The sequence below is a fragment of the Hibiscus syriacus genome, unplaced genomic scaffold, assembly GCF_006381635.1.
Source record: "Hibiscus syriacus cultivar Baekdansim isolate YM2019G1 unplaced genomic scaffold, ASM638163v2 tig00110332_pilon, whole genome shotgun sequence".
Classification (NCBI taxonomy): Eukaryota; Viridiplantae; Streptophyta; class Magnoliopsida; order Malvales; family Malvaceae; genus Hibiscus; species Hibiscus syriacus.
In genome coordinates this window covers 3,937,043-3,955,000 of record NW_024062688.1, presented here as the reverse complement: position 1 = coordinate 3,955,000, position 17,958 = coordinate 3,937,043, and the positions used below count along the sequence as shown (strand labels likewise).

The 17,958-nt window shown below is 35.6% G+C and overlaps 1 protein-coding gene and 1 pseudogene across 1 annotated transcript; one reads left to right on the top strand and one right to left on the bottom strand.

Moving 5' to 3' along the window:
- Window positions 1-4,150: 4,150 nt before the first annotated feature.
- LOC120119245 (major latex allergen Hev b 5-like) lies at window positions 4,151-5,121 on the bottom strand. Its single transcript, XM_039139087.1, has 2 exons — window positions 5,010-5,121; window positions 4,151-4,920 (listed from the first exon to the last, which is right to left on the bottom strand). Exons 1-2 carry the CDS (start codon window positions 5,028-5,030, stop codon window positions 4,507-4,509), a joined length of 435 nt encoding a protein of 144 aa, XP_038995018.1. The 5' UTR covers window positions 5,031-5,121; the 3' UTR covers window positions 4,151-4,506.
- Window positions 5,122-9,809: 4,688 nt separating this feature from the next.
- LOC120119290 lies at window positions 9,810-17,494 on the top strand (annotated as a pseudogene).
- Window positions 17,495-17,958: the final 464 nt, after the last annotated feature.

Genomic DNA, 17,958 nt, shown 5'->3' with positions numbered 1-17,958 from the left:
TGTACCGCATACCGCTAATTGATTGTTGCTTAACTGGTCCGAACACATCAGAGTGAACCAACTCCAACGGTTCTTTTGCTTTAAACTTCGACTCGTCATATGGTAATTGGTGTGCTTTACCATACTGGCATCCCGCACAGACCGTGTCTGTTCTCACGTCTAGTTGAGGAAGCCCCTTAAGCATCGACTTTTTCACCATCACACTTAGCTTGGAATAGCTAACGTGACCTAACCGCATGTGCCATAGATCTGATGTCTCATTTTTCCTTGTCCTGTCTACATATGCAGACTCTGCTGACATCACGTAAATTGATTCCAAACGTCGTCCCTCCATTGTTGGTGTTTCTGAGATTTTGACGTCACGATAAACCTTCACGTCTGGGGACCAAATAAGACATAATGGCATGATGATGTTAGTTGAGCCACAGATAGCAAATTTTTCTTCATTCCTGGGATATGGTAAACATCTTGGAGTTGCACCTGATTAGTATTATATCGAGGCGTAACTATTGTCTTACCGATGTGAGTTATCGGTAACCTTGAGTTGTCAGCTGTCAGCACCACACGACCTCCATTATACTCAGACAGGTTTTGTAACTTCTGTTTGTCACCCGTATGATTTGAGCAGCCAGAATCTACTATCCAATCATTCTTGTAGTCAATCTGTTCTGGTGTTGTACCGTGAGAGCTAATTCTTCTTCCTCCGTAGCAAATAACGCTTCAACATCCCAACCATCTTCACTATTCTCCTTCGAACAAGAAGTAGCAGTATTACTTTCAACAGGATTTTTCTTGGTCCCACAGTCTTTTGCCATGTGACCCATCTTCCGCAGTTATAACACTTGCCATCGAACTTTCTACTATTACCGCGATTCTTGGATGCTCCCCCTGAATGAGGGCCTCCCTTTCCTTGGTAATTTTTCACTTTGTCACCATCCTTTTTAGATCCACTGCCAGTATACCGCTGAAAAGTGCCTCTACTTTTGCTGGTGTAGAGCGCTTCCTCTTCACCCTTCAGCGAGACTCCTCCCATTTGCTTGGCCATGGCTTCTTGACCTGCAAGCAAATTTTCGAACTCAACAAGCGATGGCTGTGTCGGCCATCCCTGTACAGCGACAACAAACCCTCGATATTCGGGTCTCAAACCATGGACAATTATTCTTTTTATCATGGCTTCCCCAATAGCAGCTGTCAGATCTAATTCTGAAATTTCGCGACATATCGACTTCACCTTGTGAAAGTATTGGGCAACCGCCATGTCGCGTTGCGCCATTGATAGAAGTTCATTCTCGAGAAGTTGCAATTTTGTATCGTTCCTCTTCGAAAAGAGTGTAACAAAAGTGTCCCATACTTCCTTTGGTGTTTTAGTATCCCGAATGTGCTCCAACATTTCTTCTTCAATTGTGGTCTTTAAAGCAAACATTGTTTTGCCTACTTTAATTTTCCACTTTCGCAAGATTCCATTGGCATCTTCTGTCGCCGGTTGTGTAACTTCACCACCGCCGACAACCTCCCAAAGGTCTTGACCTTGTAAGTATGACTCCATACATGTTGCCCACGGTTGTAGTTTTGTTGTTGAGCTTCTTGATCCCCCAACTACTTGAAGATCACCCATCTTAACGGCAAGGCTTTGACTACACCGAACAAGCTTGAGTAACAAACGTGCAGAGTACTAAATTACCCTAAACACAAAGAAGCTCCACAAGGTTTGTAATAACCCCGACAATAACTCAAGAAATATTCTGATGTGGAAGATCAGTTAAAAACTGCCACAGAGCTACTCAGAATTCAAGAGACCTTAAAAACGTGGCTCTGATACCAATTGTTGAATCAAATAGAGTAAAAACTCTAATTGATCGAGAAGAAGAAAAAACTCTTTAGAATAATCTCACAAAATTGCAAAAGGGAAGAACTCTTAAGAAAGCTTTCTAATGCTTATAATTAAGCTTTGATTGTTGGATGATAAACTCAAACAAGTAGGGTATTTATAGGTTACAAGAAACAATCTAACCTCATTAAAAAGCACTAAATAATCTAAACCATTGAAATTAAAACAGAAAAATACTTAATTTTCACATAACTAAATTGATGTAAGCAATGACATCAAAACTAAATTGATGTAAGCAATGACATCAAATTAATTTAGGTGTGAACTTATTTAGGCTAATATTTAATTTTCAACACATATATCATTGGAAGATATACGAGAGGCAGATCCATTCTTGTATAGCAGCTGCAAGAAGATTCTTGAGATGGATGCTGAGTTTATTGATTCGGATGTTTTAGGACTGACATTTGTCAGAGAAGTTGAGGAGTTAGGATCCAGGAGAGTTGTTGAGCTTTGTTGTGATGGGCAAAACATTGTTGTAAATAGCAGAAATATGTTAATCTTCTTATTCAGGACCGCTTTGTAACGTCTATTTCTGAACAGGTAGAGCAATTTTCCCAAGGCTTTAGCCATATTCTTTCTAACTCAAGGCTCCAGAAGTTCTTTTTTCAAAGTTTAGAACTTGAGGACCTTGATTGGATGCTATATGGAAGCGAAAGTCCTATTTGTGCTGAAGACTGGAAGGCACATGGTACAATGGCTACTCAGAAAATGATCCTCAAATAACCTGGTTCTGGGAGGTACGAACACATAGGATTGTATTTAAATCGTGTTAAGGTCTTGATATTCTTTTTTAATAAAAAAGAAATGAAGAGAATCAATTTCTTTCTATTTGTTTTTCATGTTGCTCACCTCATAACATTTATATTTATATTCTCCTTATCACATATTTGTAGTCTTGTTTTAAAAACAGGGATCCGGTGGAACAAGGGTGAATATATCTTAAATTAAAGATACATCGGCAATAATGGTATTCCTAGTTAGAATATTGCATCCCCACCCTTTACTTCTGCACTGCCTTTTCGATGGCTTGATTTGTCGCAACTCAATTTGGGTTTCTGTATTGTCAGTAGATTCTTGCATCTTGTAGGTAAAAATCTGAACCAGTCTAGAATAGTGATTGCGAAACTACAATGCTCTCAATGTTTATGAGCCGACCCTCAAGAAGTAGATGGTGCATGATTCTTCAGCAATGGAAAGTGTTATGATTAGTGATGAAATTGCTGTTAGATTATTGTTTTAGTATTTAGCTTTTGTCTGCTTGGAGAATGCATCATATAGCTTGTGTCCCTTATAATTCACTTTCTCGCTTTTCAACAATATTGCAGATTGTTAGGGAAATGTCAGCAGAGAAAAGAAAGACACTTCTTTTCTTCTGGACCTCCTTGAAGCATCTTCCGGTTGAAGGTTTCCGTGGTTTACCCTCTCAGCTCTATATTTATAAGTCCTCAGAGCCGCACGGGCGTCTCCCTTCTTCTCATACCTGCTTTTACAGGTTGTGTTTCCCGCCGTATCCCTCCAAGGTTGAAATACAAAAACGTCTCGACGTTATTACTCAGGAACATGTCGGCTGCAGCTTTGGTACCTGGTAGGAAAAAAAAAACATGAATTACATCTGCATTTGGGGGGTAAAAAAAAAGGCTTTTTGACACAGAAAAATTGGTACTCAGCTTTGTACAGGTTTATAGTTTCATTGTCATCTGCTTTATCATTAGACTATCTAAGAAGGTGAAGTAGTTAAATTGTCTTTCCTTCATGAGATGTCATTGCTTTTTCTTTTCTTTATTTCTTTTATCTGGGACAACTGTTTTGTACAGGTATAGCATTTTTCATGAATAAGGCAGGGGGGCAAATTGGAAGGATTGCTCACTTCCATGCACTTCTTTGGTATCTGCTTTCATGTAATTACACAGTTGTGCAATGAGCCAATGACATCTACACTCACCAGAAATCCTCTAATTAGTGTTTTCGAATTGCATAGTTTGTTTTTTCTTTTGGTACAATCGAAGTATCTTTCATGTTTGCTTTACTATTTATGAAGACTAATCTTTCAGGCCTCAAGTTGAAAGAAGTTATCTATTTTACTGATGACGTTGATCCTGAATTTTTGTTCACCTCATATGAATTTTATTTATTAATATAGATATATATACTCATCCTAAAAATATTTCTAAATTCGTCTTACAATGACTTATAGGTTTTAGTCTAAATTCTCTTTAAGCTTTTACCATTGCACCAACACTTGTTAAACACAAATATATGTTTATTATGCAAATATGGAGATACATACCCATCTCATCTCTTCACACAATATCAAACTCATCATATCTCGTAACCAAAACAACACCTACATGCATACATACATCCATACCACCTAATATGTAAATCCCATAGTTTCTTCCCCCAGCATGGCAATGCACATGGCATGTTACTAACACCAAACCCCAAAGAAAGAAAGAAAGAAAGACAATAGAAAAAGAAGAAGAAAAACTCTCATCGTCCCATACCCTACATAGTTTAGTTATTATATATGATATGATGACTATATGAACCATGACATGCAAGCTATAAAAAAGAAACTCCTTTTCAGCTATGCCACCTTTTGCAAAATGGTCGCTCTATTCCTCAACTTTCTCAACAGGAACTTCTTCGCCTTTTTCATCTCCCTTTTCCTCGTCCGGTTTCTCCTCCTCTCCTGCTGCGGTATCTGCCGGTGCTTCCGTAGTCTCGACTTTGGCCTCCTTCGTAAGTGCTTCCGGCCTCGCCTCGGGTGTCTCCTCCTTTATCTCCTCTGGTGCTGACTTTGCTTCCTCTTCAACCTTGGTTTCTTCTTCTACGACTTCTTTGGTATCGGCTTCGGGAGCCGCGCTTTCCTTTAGAGCAGGCGGAGCATCTGATGTTGGGACCGGCTCGGCTACCACGGGTGCAGCGGTTGGCTCCTCTTTTGGTGTTGTCTCCTCAAGTTCAACCTTGGTTACCTCTGGTGGTGCTGTCTCGTTCTCTAGCGATGTTGTTGCAGCAGCTGATTGAACCTAGAAAAAACATGAAAATCTTTAATTTATCATTGACATGATTGAAGCTAATGATCAATTAAAGATATCAATGTTATAGTTTTGATTACCTGAACATCAACGCTGGCCATTTGGGAATAGAAGCTTGAAGAAAAGATTGAAAAGAATGAATGAAGTGTAAGAGATTATAGAGTTGAGGAAAGATTTGAGTGGTGTGAAATTAGGTGATGAATGTGAGCTATATATAGTGGTGTAAAAGATGTATTGGAATTAAAGAATTCGAGAGAGATGAAGGGCATTGATAGAATCTTACTGCAATTTGGCAGCCCATGTTAGTGACACTCAGGACATTACACCATTGTCTAGTTGTAAATTATTCTACTTTTCTCATAAAGTATAAATCAAATTTGAAATGAATTGGTAATGGCAAATGGTGGAGGCCCATTTCTCATATGAGCCCCACGTCTTAATTTCCTTTTTCATTTCATATTTTCTTTTAAATTTTTTAATATACTTGTTAAAGATTTGTACATCTTTTTCCTTTATATTACCAGACCTGCTAGACTTCCATATCATGCTTGCATGTTCTTGGCTAATCCATATAATTTTTACATGTTTAATGGAGTAAATGGACCCCCACCCTAAAAAGAAAACAACAGCAACACAACATGGACCTACGTTCGACGACTGCCTTCATTCTTACCATTCCCCCTTTGGGTCCCATGCCTCCTATTCCCTCTCCTCAAACTTGATGGATTGAGATTGAGAGCGGATCGGACTCTTTAGTATTTTCATTTTTCATATTTATTTTATATTTTTATTAATAATTTATTTTCATTTTTAAAATTTTATAAATTTATCCCTTTTAAAACTAGATTAATGACACAAATACATCCCAAATGTTTAAACAAATATTCATTTCGTTCGTTATTTTTTTGGATTATTTTACATCCTAACGTTTTAATTTTTTTCAAAACATACCTTATTAAAGGAAAATCGTTAATTAACTAGCGGTTAACACATGTTACTGATATAATATTTTTACATGTTGTTAGAATGTTAGAGTGTGGTTGTATGCATGAAAGTGTGGTTGTATGTGCGTAAGAATTTGTGTGTGTGGAAGTTAGTTTCAGTTAGTTTCAGGCTGTTAAGATGTCATTAGGAAAGTTAGTTACAGGTTGTTAAAACTGCAAAGCAGTTACATCCAACTCAGCAACACAATTGTGTATATAATAGCAGCAGATACAGTGTAAATAACATACACGTTTTCTAGCTGAATTTCATTACTTGTGATTTCAACATGGTATCTTTCGCCAAACGATTCGGGCAGTTTCTTTGTGCTTTTGATGCTTAAAGAAAGAAGAAGAAGGAAGATTTTTGTCATGAACACTGATCGATTAGCTTCTTCAATGGAGAATACGTCGAGGAATGCAAAGACATTCTCCGATAAGAAGGTTAATGTCATCCTTGATGAAGCAAATTTTCTACTATGGAAGCAAAAGGTGTTGCTCACCGTTCGTAGCCATAGAGATTGGAGAGGCTACTTACTGGCTTGATGTCTACTCCATCGCAGACAGTGCTTAATGAATCTGGTGAAAATGTACCGAATGAGAAGTATAAGGAATTCGTTGCACAGGATAGTGCTCTGGCATCCTGGCTATTGTCAACGATAAGTTCACAATTGCTACCTCAATTTGTGGGTGCTGAAACGGCTTCTGCAGTTTGGAGCACGGTTCTTCAGTTCTTCTCGAACAGATCTACAACTGCTGTTATTAATCTGCATTACAATAAAAAAGGTGATGAATCCATGAGAGTGTATGTCACTAGAGTTTAAAAAGTATGCGATGCTCTAGCATGGTGTGGCAATGCTGTGTCTCAAGCAGTGCAAGTTGCCAGTATTTTGAATGGATTACCTCGCGAATACCAACCTTTTGTAGCTGTCATAACTACAATGCGAGAGTCAGTGTCTCTTGATGCTATTTACACAATGTTGTTGTATGCTGAGACTCAACTAGCTGGGTTATGTGATCCAATTGATTCGCTGCCCATGAGTGCACATGTTGCTCAAGGACAAATGACAAACAAAGAAGTAGATCAATCTGAGTGATCGGTTGCCTCTCGTCCGACGTACTTGCGTGGTAGATCAGCTGGTAGAGGACAGGGTAGGTATTGGATGCAATGTCAATTATGTGGAAAGAATGGCCATTTGGTGGATTGGTGTTGGCATCGATTTGATGAGGACTTTCCTGGAGTTACAGCTAATAACAATTCATACTCAAAGAATGAGTCAAGCACTGCCTACTATGCTACTAATAAAGATGTTGGCTGTGAGTGTGGTGCTAGTCAGAAATCAAGTTGTCATAAGCTAACTGCATCTCGTGAGTACTGGATTGTGGACTCGGGTGCTACACATCATGTCACTTCTCTGATGGCATGAATATTTCTCAACCTATGGATTTCAACAATCCAGGTAAATTAATTGTTGGTGATGGTGTTGCATTAGATGTTAAGTCTGTTAGGAAATCTCTCTTACATACATCTTCTCGCGTGTTGTTTTTAACCGATTTATTGCATATGCCAAGAATAACCAAGAACTTACTCTCGGTGTCAAAGCTTGCTAGGGATAACAACATTTTCTTTGAATTCCATGCACATGAGTGATGCGTTCGTGATAAAGGAACTGGTGAAGTCTTGCTTCGAGGGAAAGAAGATGGTGGTTTGTATTCCTTTGCTGTGGATTCATCGATTAGAGATAGTTCTAAGCCAGCAGTTTATATAACACAATTATCTACATCTGTGTATGAGTCGTGGCATCAGCGTTTGGGTCATCCCTCGAATAATAGCCTACTAAAAAATTGTAAGGAACTGAATGTAAGCTTGCCCTCAAGTATCAATAAACATGGGTTACCTGTCATTTAGGAAAGAGTCACAAATTACCATTCCATGCATCTACAACTATGTATGACACTCCCTTTCAGTTGGTATTTACATATTTTTGGGGACCCTCACATATTGTCTCGAATGGTGACAAATATTATGAAACATTTATTGATGCATGCACCAGACACTCATGGTTGTATCTGCTGAAAGATAAGGCTCAAGAAGTTAGTGAGTTCGAGATGTTTCAGTAAATGATTAAGGTTTAGTTTAACTTACCTATAAAGGTTGTGCAAAGTGATTGGGGAGGTGAGTATCGCAAGTTGTCGAATCACTTATTGAGTAAGGGCATCACACACAGGCTGACTTGTCCACATACCTCCGAGCAGAATGGAGTGGTTGAACGCAAGCATCGCCATGTTATTGAACTAGCTCTCGTTCTACTTGCTCAAGCATCAATGCCTGTCAAATTTTGGGCATATGCAGTGGTTACAGCAGTTCACCTGATAAACAGGCTTCCTACGAGAGTTTTGCAAGGCATCTCACCATTTGAGAAACTTTTCCATAGGAAACCTAATTATGGGCAATTGAAGGTATTCGGGTGCCTTTGTTTCCCTCATTTGAGATCGTATTTACAGCATAAGTTGGATTTCAGGTCCAAGCCTTGCACGTTTTTAGGTTACAGTATGCAACACAAGGGGTTTCAATGTCTTGCTGAGGATGGTAGGATTTATATAATAAGGCATGTGGTGTTTGATGAAATGAAGTTTCTGTTTACAGGAAAAAGTAGTCATAAGCCTACTGCAAATATAAGGAGCTTTCCCAGCTCGTTTCAAGTAGTAACTGATGTTAGCAAATTGCTCAATGGCAGAAGTACTGCTGAATCAAGCCATGACTATGTGGCCAGTACCAGTGGAGACTCGAATAATGCACATGCTGTTAATTCCAGTTCTATAATGGCAGAGGATGCAGGTGTGGTGCTAGGTATCGAGCATCAAGTACCAAGTGAAGTCTCTCTTAGTGGCCAAGATACTGGTGATGTTGATCAAGATGATGTTGCTAGTACTCATGATAATGATCAAGGGATGAATCAGTAGCATACACCTGCAGAAAATGCATGCAATGTAGATACTGCTCGAGTAAACACGCATCCAATGATGACAAGAAGTAAGTGTGGCATAGTTAAACCAAAAGCTTATACGATTGCTGCTGCTGATGAAGTTCCACGTGATGTTTATGAAGCACTCAAGACTTCTAGCTGGAAAGAAGTTGTTCAAGCAGAAGTTCATGCATTACAAAGAAACAAGACATGGTTACTTGTCAAGTTGCCTGTAGGACGTGAGGTTGTTGGTTGTAGGTGGCTGTTTCGAATAAAAAAGAAGGCTGATTGATCTGTTGAGAGACACAAAGCCCGTCTTGTTGCTAAAGGATATTCACAAGTACCAGGTTATGATTTTAAGGAAACATATAGTCCTGTTGTCAAGTTTCCAACATTGAATGCAGTTCTATCGATTGCAGTTGCAAAGGGTTGGCCCTTAAGGCAAATTGATGTGAATAATGCCTTTTTAAACGGTGATCTGACCGAGGAAGTGTTTATGCAACAACCACCTGGTTTTGAGGAGTATGCTGCTGATGACAGTTTGCATGTGTTCAAACTTCATAAAGTTCTGTATGGATTGAGACAAGCACCAAGAAACTAGCATGACAAGCTTAAAGCCAGTTTAATTCGGCTAGGCTTTAGTGCATCTCAGGCTGATGTATCACTGTTTGTTAAGAATGATGAAGGTTGTTATACGTATGTGCTTGTTTATGTTGATGATATCATACTTACAAGTTCTTCTTCGTGTGTTATTAATGATGTAATACAAGAGTTGAATCAGGAGTTTTCCTTAAAGGATCTAGGAGAACTGTCCTACTTCTTGGGCATTGAAGTCAAACGCAGCAAGGAGTCTTTGATGCTATCTCAAAAGAAATACATACTCGAGCTGTTGAAAAGGACAAACTTATTGCATGCCACTCTCATTGCCACCCCGATGGTAGGGTCTCCAAAATTGACTCTGGAGGCTGGAGATCTATTAACAAATGCACGCGAATATCAAAGCATCATTGGTGCTCTGCTATATGCTTGTTATACGCGACCCGATATTGCATTTAATTCAACAAGGATGCTCAGTATATGCATGCTCCACCTGAGTTGCATTTGGCTGCAGTGAAGAGGATACTTCGATACCTAGCTAGAACGTTAAACTATGGTCTCACATTTTCATGTGCTGGCAAGTCGCTTGAAATTATGACGTTTGCTAATGCTGATTGAGGAGGCAGCCTTGATGACAGGAGGTCAGTGTCTAGCCATGTAGTATTTCTCGGTGCATGTCCTGTAGTTTGGTGTTCAAGGAAACAGAAAACGGTCTCCAGGTCTACTATGGAGGCTGAATATCGAAGCGTTGCTGAGGCTGGAGCTGAAGTTACATGGATGAGGTCGTTATTAGGAGAGCTTGGAATATAAACTCGCAATACACCTATCATTTGGTGTGATAATACAAGTGTCATTGCGTTAAGTACGAATCCAGTGTATCATGCACAGTCAAAACATGTAGACATGGATGTGCATTTTATCCGTGAGAAAGTTGCAGCTAAACAATTGCAGGTAAACTATGTTCCAGCTTGTCATCAGGTGGCAGATGTCCTTACGAAGTCATTGACAAAGGGAGCATTTGAAGTTTTTCGAGATCAATTGTGTGTACTGCCTTGTCAATAAAGAAGGAGTTGAAAGAGCAGGGAGAATGTTAGAATGTTAGAGTGTGGTTGTATGCATGAAAGTGTGGTTGTATGTGCGTAAGAATTTGTGTGTGTGGGGAAGTTAGTTTCAGGCTGTTAAGATGTCATTAGGAAAGTTAGTTACAGGTTGTTAAAATTGCAAAGCAGTTACAGCCAGCTTAACAACACAATTGTGTATATAATAGCAGCAGATACAGTGTAAATAACATACACGTTTTCTAGCTGAATTACATTACTTGTGATTTCAACACATGTGATCAGTTGATGATGTAACATATGTGTTATGTCATCATTTTGAGTGGCATGACACATATCATATCACCATTTTAAGTAACGTGACACATATCACTACATTACTTTAGATGACATTATATATATCACGTCATTATTTTAAATGATGTGATATATATTACGTTATCAATTGTAAAAATATAATGTCAATAACATATATTAACTATTAAAATTTTATAGATTCATCTTTTTTAATATAAAATCTTGTTAACGTACTACTCGGTTTACTCCTGCGCGTCCTTCTCTGTCACCTTCTCACGCCTAAAATATACTTACATTTTGTTGAAGGTAGAATGGTAATATAATCATTCATGGCTATATTGATTTGAATATCGGATGCATCGAGATTCGTATCGTCATGGTGTAACTGGGTTCAATGTTTTCAAATAGACAGCAATTCATTGGTTTCAAAAAACCTTGGCCATGTAGTATTCAGAATTATTCTGTAAAGCCAAAAGAAACACGATGATTGAAAATGTTTTCAAGACAGCGATGAGAGGATGGTGTCCCATAAGAAATGGACCCACCAAAGAGTTTCAGCTGTTCTACACACTGGAACAGCCTATTCGGTTCAGCTGATGAATCATGTCGTCAGGTATTTTATTGTTTTCACATATTCAAACTTCTATATTTATTTAAATTAGTAATATTAAGGAATGCGAGCTCATAGACTTAGTACATAATATTCGGTTATACATCATATCATATATGTCTTTTATCATATATGCTTTTACATAAGATAATGATCAAGTGACATAATAATATATTTATTATGTAGGATCATATAATTATTTTATTTTGAATTTTTTTAACTCTTAATATAACTTATTATATTTGATCCATTAATCAACTCTATACTATATAATATGAAACTATGAAGGAGATAATTTTTTTTGAAATAGTATGAGGTTATCACAAGTGTAGTATAGGTTCATAATCTTTTTTAATTATTAATAACTCACATATATTCTATAAATACAACTGTTCAAATCCAAGACCTAAAAAAAGAAAAACATTTATTTAACCACTGAGGTCACTCACAAAGACGGACGCATAATTTTATGTTAGAATAGAAGAACTTATAAAATTTTATGGAGGGAAGATCTTATAAAATTTTAATGGGATGAAAACATATTCTCAACAGAAAATACAAAGTACAAAGAAAATATATAAAATATATAATAATTTAAAAATTTTAGGATACGACCGTCCACCTCTAGGTCCATCTATGGTCACTTGATAGGTTTAGAGAAAATCTTTTTGGCATAATGACAAAATTACAACCAACATTTCCACAAATAATCACTTTGCTATCTATCATTTTCTTTTTGAAACATTTTAGTTCCCAACGTTTTATTTTGGAGCAAAAATACCTCTGGGTGTATGAAAATCGTTAGTTGACTAACGATTAATGCTTCTTATTGACGTGGTAGTAAGGTCCACATATCATGTCATGTTAACAAAAAAATATTTTTAAACTATTTTTAAATATATTTCTATAAATGCATATGTAGTTAATTATAGTTATAGTTTACTCTGAGTTTTTTTTTATTGAAGTGGCATCACACACATGGACTTCTCACGTTTGTATGAATTATTAACATTTAGTTAATTAATAATTTTCATCTAATCAGGGGACATTTTACTCCAAAATGAAACACCAGTGGACTAAAATACTCTAGAAAAAACAGAGGATAAAATGTCTATTTATAAAAACGTTGAGAGATACTTTTATTATTATGTCATCTTTCTAATTTAATATATATTATTTATAATATCAAAATTCGAAGTTAAGTATGGATGAAGCTTCAACGATGATATTTGATTGTTTTCACGAGTCCAAGGCATTCGCTGGCTTGTTAATATTCCCGAAGATTCTTTTTATGATTCAAACCAGGGTCGCTGGTCTCACCTGGCTCATCATTCATCGGCATCATCATCATCATCATCATCAATGCTGAAAGCTAATGGCAGGCAGTGAAAATATGCTTTTCTGACTAGTTTATAGCCAAATCTTAACAATCAAATTATAAATGGTCGGGCAAGGGTGGCCCTATGTAAAGGAATTATGACCATTAACCTTTTTCAACGATCGGCAACAAGGTAGGCATACAGATCATCTTCTCCTTTTACTTCTTTTGTCGAGGGGACCTTTTCTTTCCAACAATCATAAGTAAATGTAAGATTTTATATTAGGAGAAAAAACTATTAAAATTTTAAAAAATATATAAATTTATATAAATTTTTAATAAAAAATACATAAAAAATTAAAAATATCTAATAATTTTAAAATTTTAAAAGAACGATTATCCGCACCTTTTAATATGAAATTCATGCATTCATCACATATGTCTTGAACATATTTAAAATTTGATTAGGTCATACCTTTAAATAATGATAAAATTTATTTTGTAATTGTATTTTTTAATAAACTAAATTAAAATATCATTTTTATTATAATCTCGGATGACATTAATCTTTGACGATAAAATTTGATTTGCAATGGGCCATGAAAGTGAATCCTTTACACCAATTTTATCATAGTCTAGCAATACTTAAGGGCCGTTTGGATGGGGGAATGTGGGATACCCCGAGAATGGAATTCACATTCTCCCGTTTGGTTTGGCCGGGAATGTCATTCCCGGTAATGTTTTATTATCAATAGTGGATTTTTTTAGATATATTACCGGGAATGTCATTACCTTCATTCCCTTATGTATTGTAATATTACCGACATTTTGGACTAAAATGCCCTTAATTTTTTTCTTCAAAAATATAATTATTTTGTCATTGAATAATAAATATTTTACGAATGTTAAATTACAAATTTATCCTTAAACTATTTTAGATTTACAAAAAAGACTATAATTAAATTTTTATATGAAGTTCAGGGGTTAAAATAAAATTTTACCCTTTCATTAAACCTTTTTTTATATTTTTAATTTTGTAAAAAAAATTTATAAGTTTTATGAATTTAAATTTTTTAAAGAAAATATATAAATATTTTCCAACTTGTAATATTATACAAATATATAATAAGGACAATTTGGTCAAATATACATTCCAATAATCTTTTATTCCTTTAACCAAACACGATAATCTTACATTCTTGCTAAACCAACCAAACACAAAATACAACATTTCCAGTAATCTTATTCCCTGGTAATCTTTTATTCTCACTGGTAATCTTACATTCCGTGAACCAAATGCACACTTAGGGTTAGATTTATGTTTCTCCGTTTGATAGTTATTTTAATGATTTATTGTTGTTTTTTACTTTAAATTCATTCTTTTATATTGATAGGTATTTTTACATATTTAAGTTGTGAAAAAATCAATTTATCAATATGTTGTTATTATTATATATATTTTTATGTTAGCATTGATGGTATTTATCATTCCTTGTATTAGTAATGTTTATTTTTATATATTATTTTTTAATTGTTTCATTATTTTTTTTATAAAAAGTCACTAGTTTTTATTAAAAGTAAAAAATATCCAGAATTACAATGAAGATTAACAAGTATAACTGTAAACGTAAAATAAATTATAATTATAATATTTTCCTATAACCATTGACACAAAAATTAGTCACCCATATCACACAATGACAAAGAAGAAAAAAGGTTAAAAAAGCTAACCAAAATACTCGAACAAAATAAAGATACAAACAAATCTGACTGTATCGACAAACGAACCACAAAAGGGGATAAAGCTATTGAAAGATCACCGACAAATCGCAAATTATAGTCAAACGATGTGAGAAAATTATGCACAAACATAAAACGCGTATCCAAATCAATATGAGGGTCCAAAGAAAGGAATATCAACATGATAACAAATAAGCGTCATCTTATCAGTCGTAGTGATATCAAATCCAACCCTAAAAAATAAACAAAAATAACGACCAAAAAATAAAAAAATTGTCAAAAAACAAAGATAAACGTGCTACAAAAACAGATATAAACATATCATAAAGACACAATTATTCATAAAAAATAAAAAACAAATAGAAAAGACAACCGACGGTCGACAGTCAATATCAAAACTGGTGTCACCGTCAATTAAACAAAATCAAAGAAAAAAAAAGTTGAATTGATCTATAGAAAATAGCAAATTGCAAAAAAAAAGGGAGAGAGGAGAGAATTGTTTGATTATTTTTAGCTTTTTTATCATATGATAACATTTTTATCATTTAATGGTTAATTTGTATTCTTTGATAAAATTAAGAAAAATAATCAATTAATATAATTAATTTAATTTTATGGATTTGACCCATACGTAGCAAAGTAAAAGAGAAAGAAGGGGACAACGACTACAAGGAAAAGCATCGGTTGGAAGTCCAATATTCCCAAGGATTCTCGACAGGTAAATTATCAATCCTCAAAAGCATGGAAGCCGAGGTTTCTAAAGTTAGTGATAAAAAGAAAGAAAGAAAGATTAGGCTTTCGACTAAAAATCTGTTACTTATTGTCTGAATTAAGTGATCTTAATAGTTAAGTGGTTAGATAATTTTGTCCATAGTCTCCTTCTCCGGTTTCATTGTGATGATGTTGTAGCTTATGTTGTTCTTTTCTTTGTATATTTTATTTTCCTTCTCTTTGTTTGTTATATTTTGTCGTTAGATCTTTTTTTTTAGAATAAAAGTGAGACCAACTCATTACATTAAACACTCCCTAAACGTACATGAAGGCCAAACGAGTCTCGAAATAATTCAACCAAACCAATAGAAGAAGAGCTTACACTTCTTTTTTTTCTTCTTCTTTTGGTGTGGCTCCATATTTGCAGGTTTTCAAGAGAACAACTTGAGCAACTTGACAAGAACAAGCAATGGTCCAGGGCACTTGATGGTTCTGATTACCTTCATTGGATGGTAATAATCTTTGTTCTCACATTGAAGGGCGCACATGTTCGATAAGTTTTAAAAACAAAATTTCCATTTTGTGTTAATATGATCAGTTCTTCGTGCTAATCTTCAGGTGGGGTTGAATAATATTCAAAAGACCGATTTTGTCAATGTCACCATTCAATCTCTAATGAGAGTTACTCCCTTGAGAAACTTCTTCCTTATTACTGAGAATTACCAGCACTCAAGATCTCAACTTGTTCATCGATATGGAGAACTCACAAGAAAGATTGGGCACGCTCGAAACTTTAAAGGACAGGTTAGATCATACTTATATTATTGCACGACTATTGTCCTGGAACACATTTTCATGTTTTTGTTTTCTAAATCACTTGTGTCAACAGGTGAGCCCTCATGAGTTTCTACAGGCGGTTATGAAAGCCAGTAAGAAACGGTTTCGAATAGGCGTGCAGAGTGAACCAGTTGAATTCATGTCATGGCTTCTTAACACACTGCATGCAGATCTTAGAACCTCGAAGAAAAGTAGTAGCATCATTCATAAGTGCTTTCAGGTTCTAATTAAAACGTTTCACTCATTATTTCATGCTAGCTGTAGCATAAGTTTTTGTGGTTATTTTACACGTTGATATTAATAGGGGGAACTGGAGGTTGTGAAAGAGATTCAAAGCAAAGCTATCAGTGAGAAGAAAGACAGTGGTGAGGAACAGAAGGAGCTTTAAAGATTACGAATGGTGCAATTGAGAATAATAACAATGTTGGGATTGAAACTTACAGAATGCCCTTTCTGATGCTTGGATTGGATTTGCCTGAACCACCTCTTTTCAAAGATGTGATGGACAAAAATATAATACCTCAGGTATTTGGGTGCTTTGTGGTTCTTTTTCCTTCTGTTCTGGCATCTGACTGGAAAAGTTACGATTTATGATGCTTTGATTTTTTTGTTCATATTTTGTGATGCTTTTAATGCATCTAAAATTCTAAATTAATTTCGTTTATGAATTTTGATTTAGGTTCCTTTGTTTAATATACTGAAGAAATTTGACGGTGAGAGACTAACGACTACTGTTCGTCCTCCAGCAAGAATGAGATACCGAGTCTCCAAATTGCCACAATACTTGATACTTCACATGCGCCGCTTTACTAAGAACAATTTCTTCAGAGAGAAGAACCCAATATTGGGTGAATTTTATGTTCTTGGAAGTATTTAAGTTGACTGATCAGTCTCTCTATTGTAATTGTTATATCCCATGGGATGTATCCAGATCGTTTTCACTTTAAACCTACTTAATGTTTCTCTTTTCCAGTGAACTTTCCTTTGAAAAACCTCAAGTTGAAGGACTACATTCCTATGCCTGCACCAATCAAAGAGAATGAAAAATTGCGAACCAAGTATGACTTAATTGCTAATATTGTTCATGATGGTAAGCCTGATGAGGGGTTCTACAGGGTCTTTTTACAGCGGAAGTTGGAAGAACTATGGTAATTCTCTGAATATATTTTTTCTTTTATGTATTTGAAATGTTACAGACATTGGATGACCATCTGAAATTTATATTTTGCAGGTATGCGATGCAAGATCTGCACGTTTCTGAAACACTTCCTCAGATGGTTGCCCTATCCGAAGCTTATATGCAGATTTTCGAACAGCAACAGTAGGATAGAATATTCGATCAACCGATATCAAAGGTGTGTATGATTACTTGGTTTTGATTCTTCGATACAAGGTTTTGCAAATGGTTGATGTGGTATTTCTTAGTTTAAACTATGGTTATGCCCAAGTGTGCAAGGAATTCGTTTTCCATTTTAAAAAGAAAATTAAAACGACTTGAAATTTTACTGTTGAAAACCCAAATAAATTCCATTTTGCCTAAGCTGGAAAGATCTTCCAAATCTGTGCCATTTCCAGATTGAAAATACTAAAAATTAAATATATAAAGGACCAACATTCAACAAGATTATTGCATTTTTTTTCTTAGTCAAAATTAAATAGGATTAACCAATTTAGTTTGACAATCAAGCACAATATCTGAGAAGTAGATGAGAAACTTCATCTAGCATTGGCTCTACATCATTATTTCTGTGTGCTATTGTTACTTAATAGGTAAAACCATGATCATCACTGAAGGAATTGCACGCACGGCTTCTTTGTTTTCTACTAGTTGTTTGCTTATTTCTTTTCATTGCACTTGACATTGCTCCCGTACATCTTGGAGGTATCGCTGCTTTCGCCTTTGGTGATGGCCCTT

Bases quoted from the DNA above. Each gene is read 5' to 3' on its own strand.
- LOC120119245 (XM_039139087.1), bottom strand. From the start codon at position 5,030: ATGGCCAGCGTTGATGTTCAG. The intron at 4,921-5,009 runs GTAATCAAAACT...TGTTTTTTCTAG, and splicing joins TGGCCAGCGTTGATGTTCAG to GTTCAATCAGCTGCTGCAAC.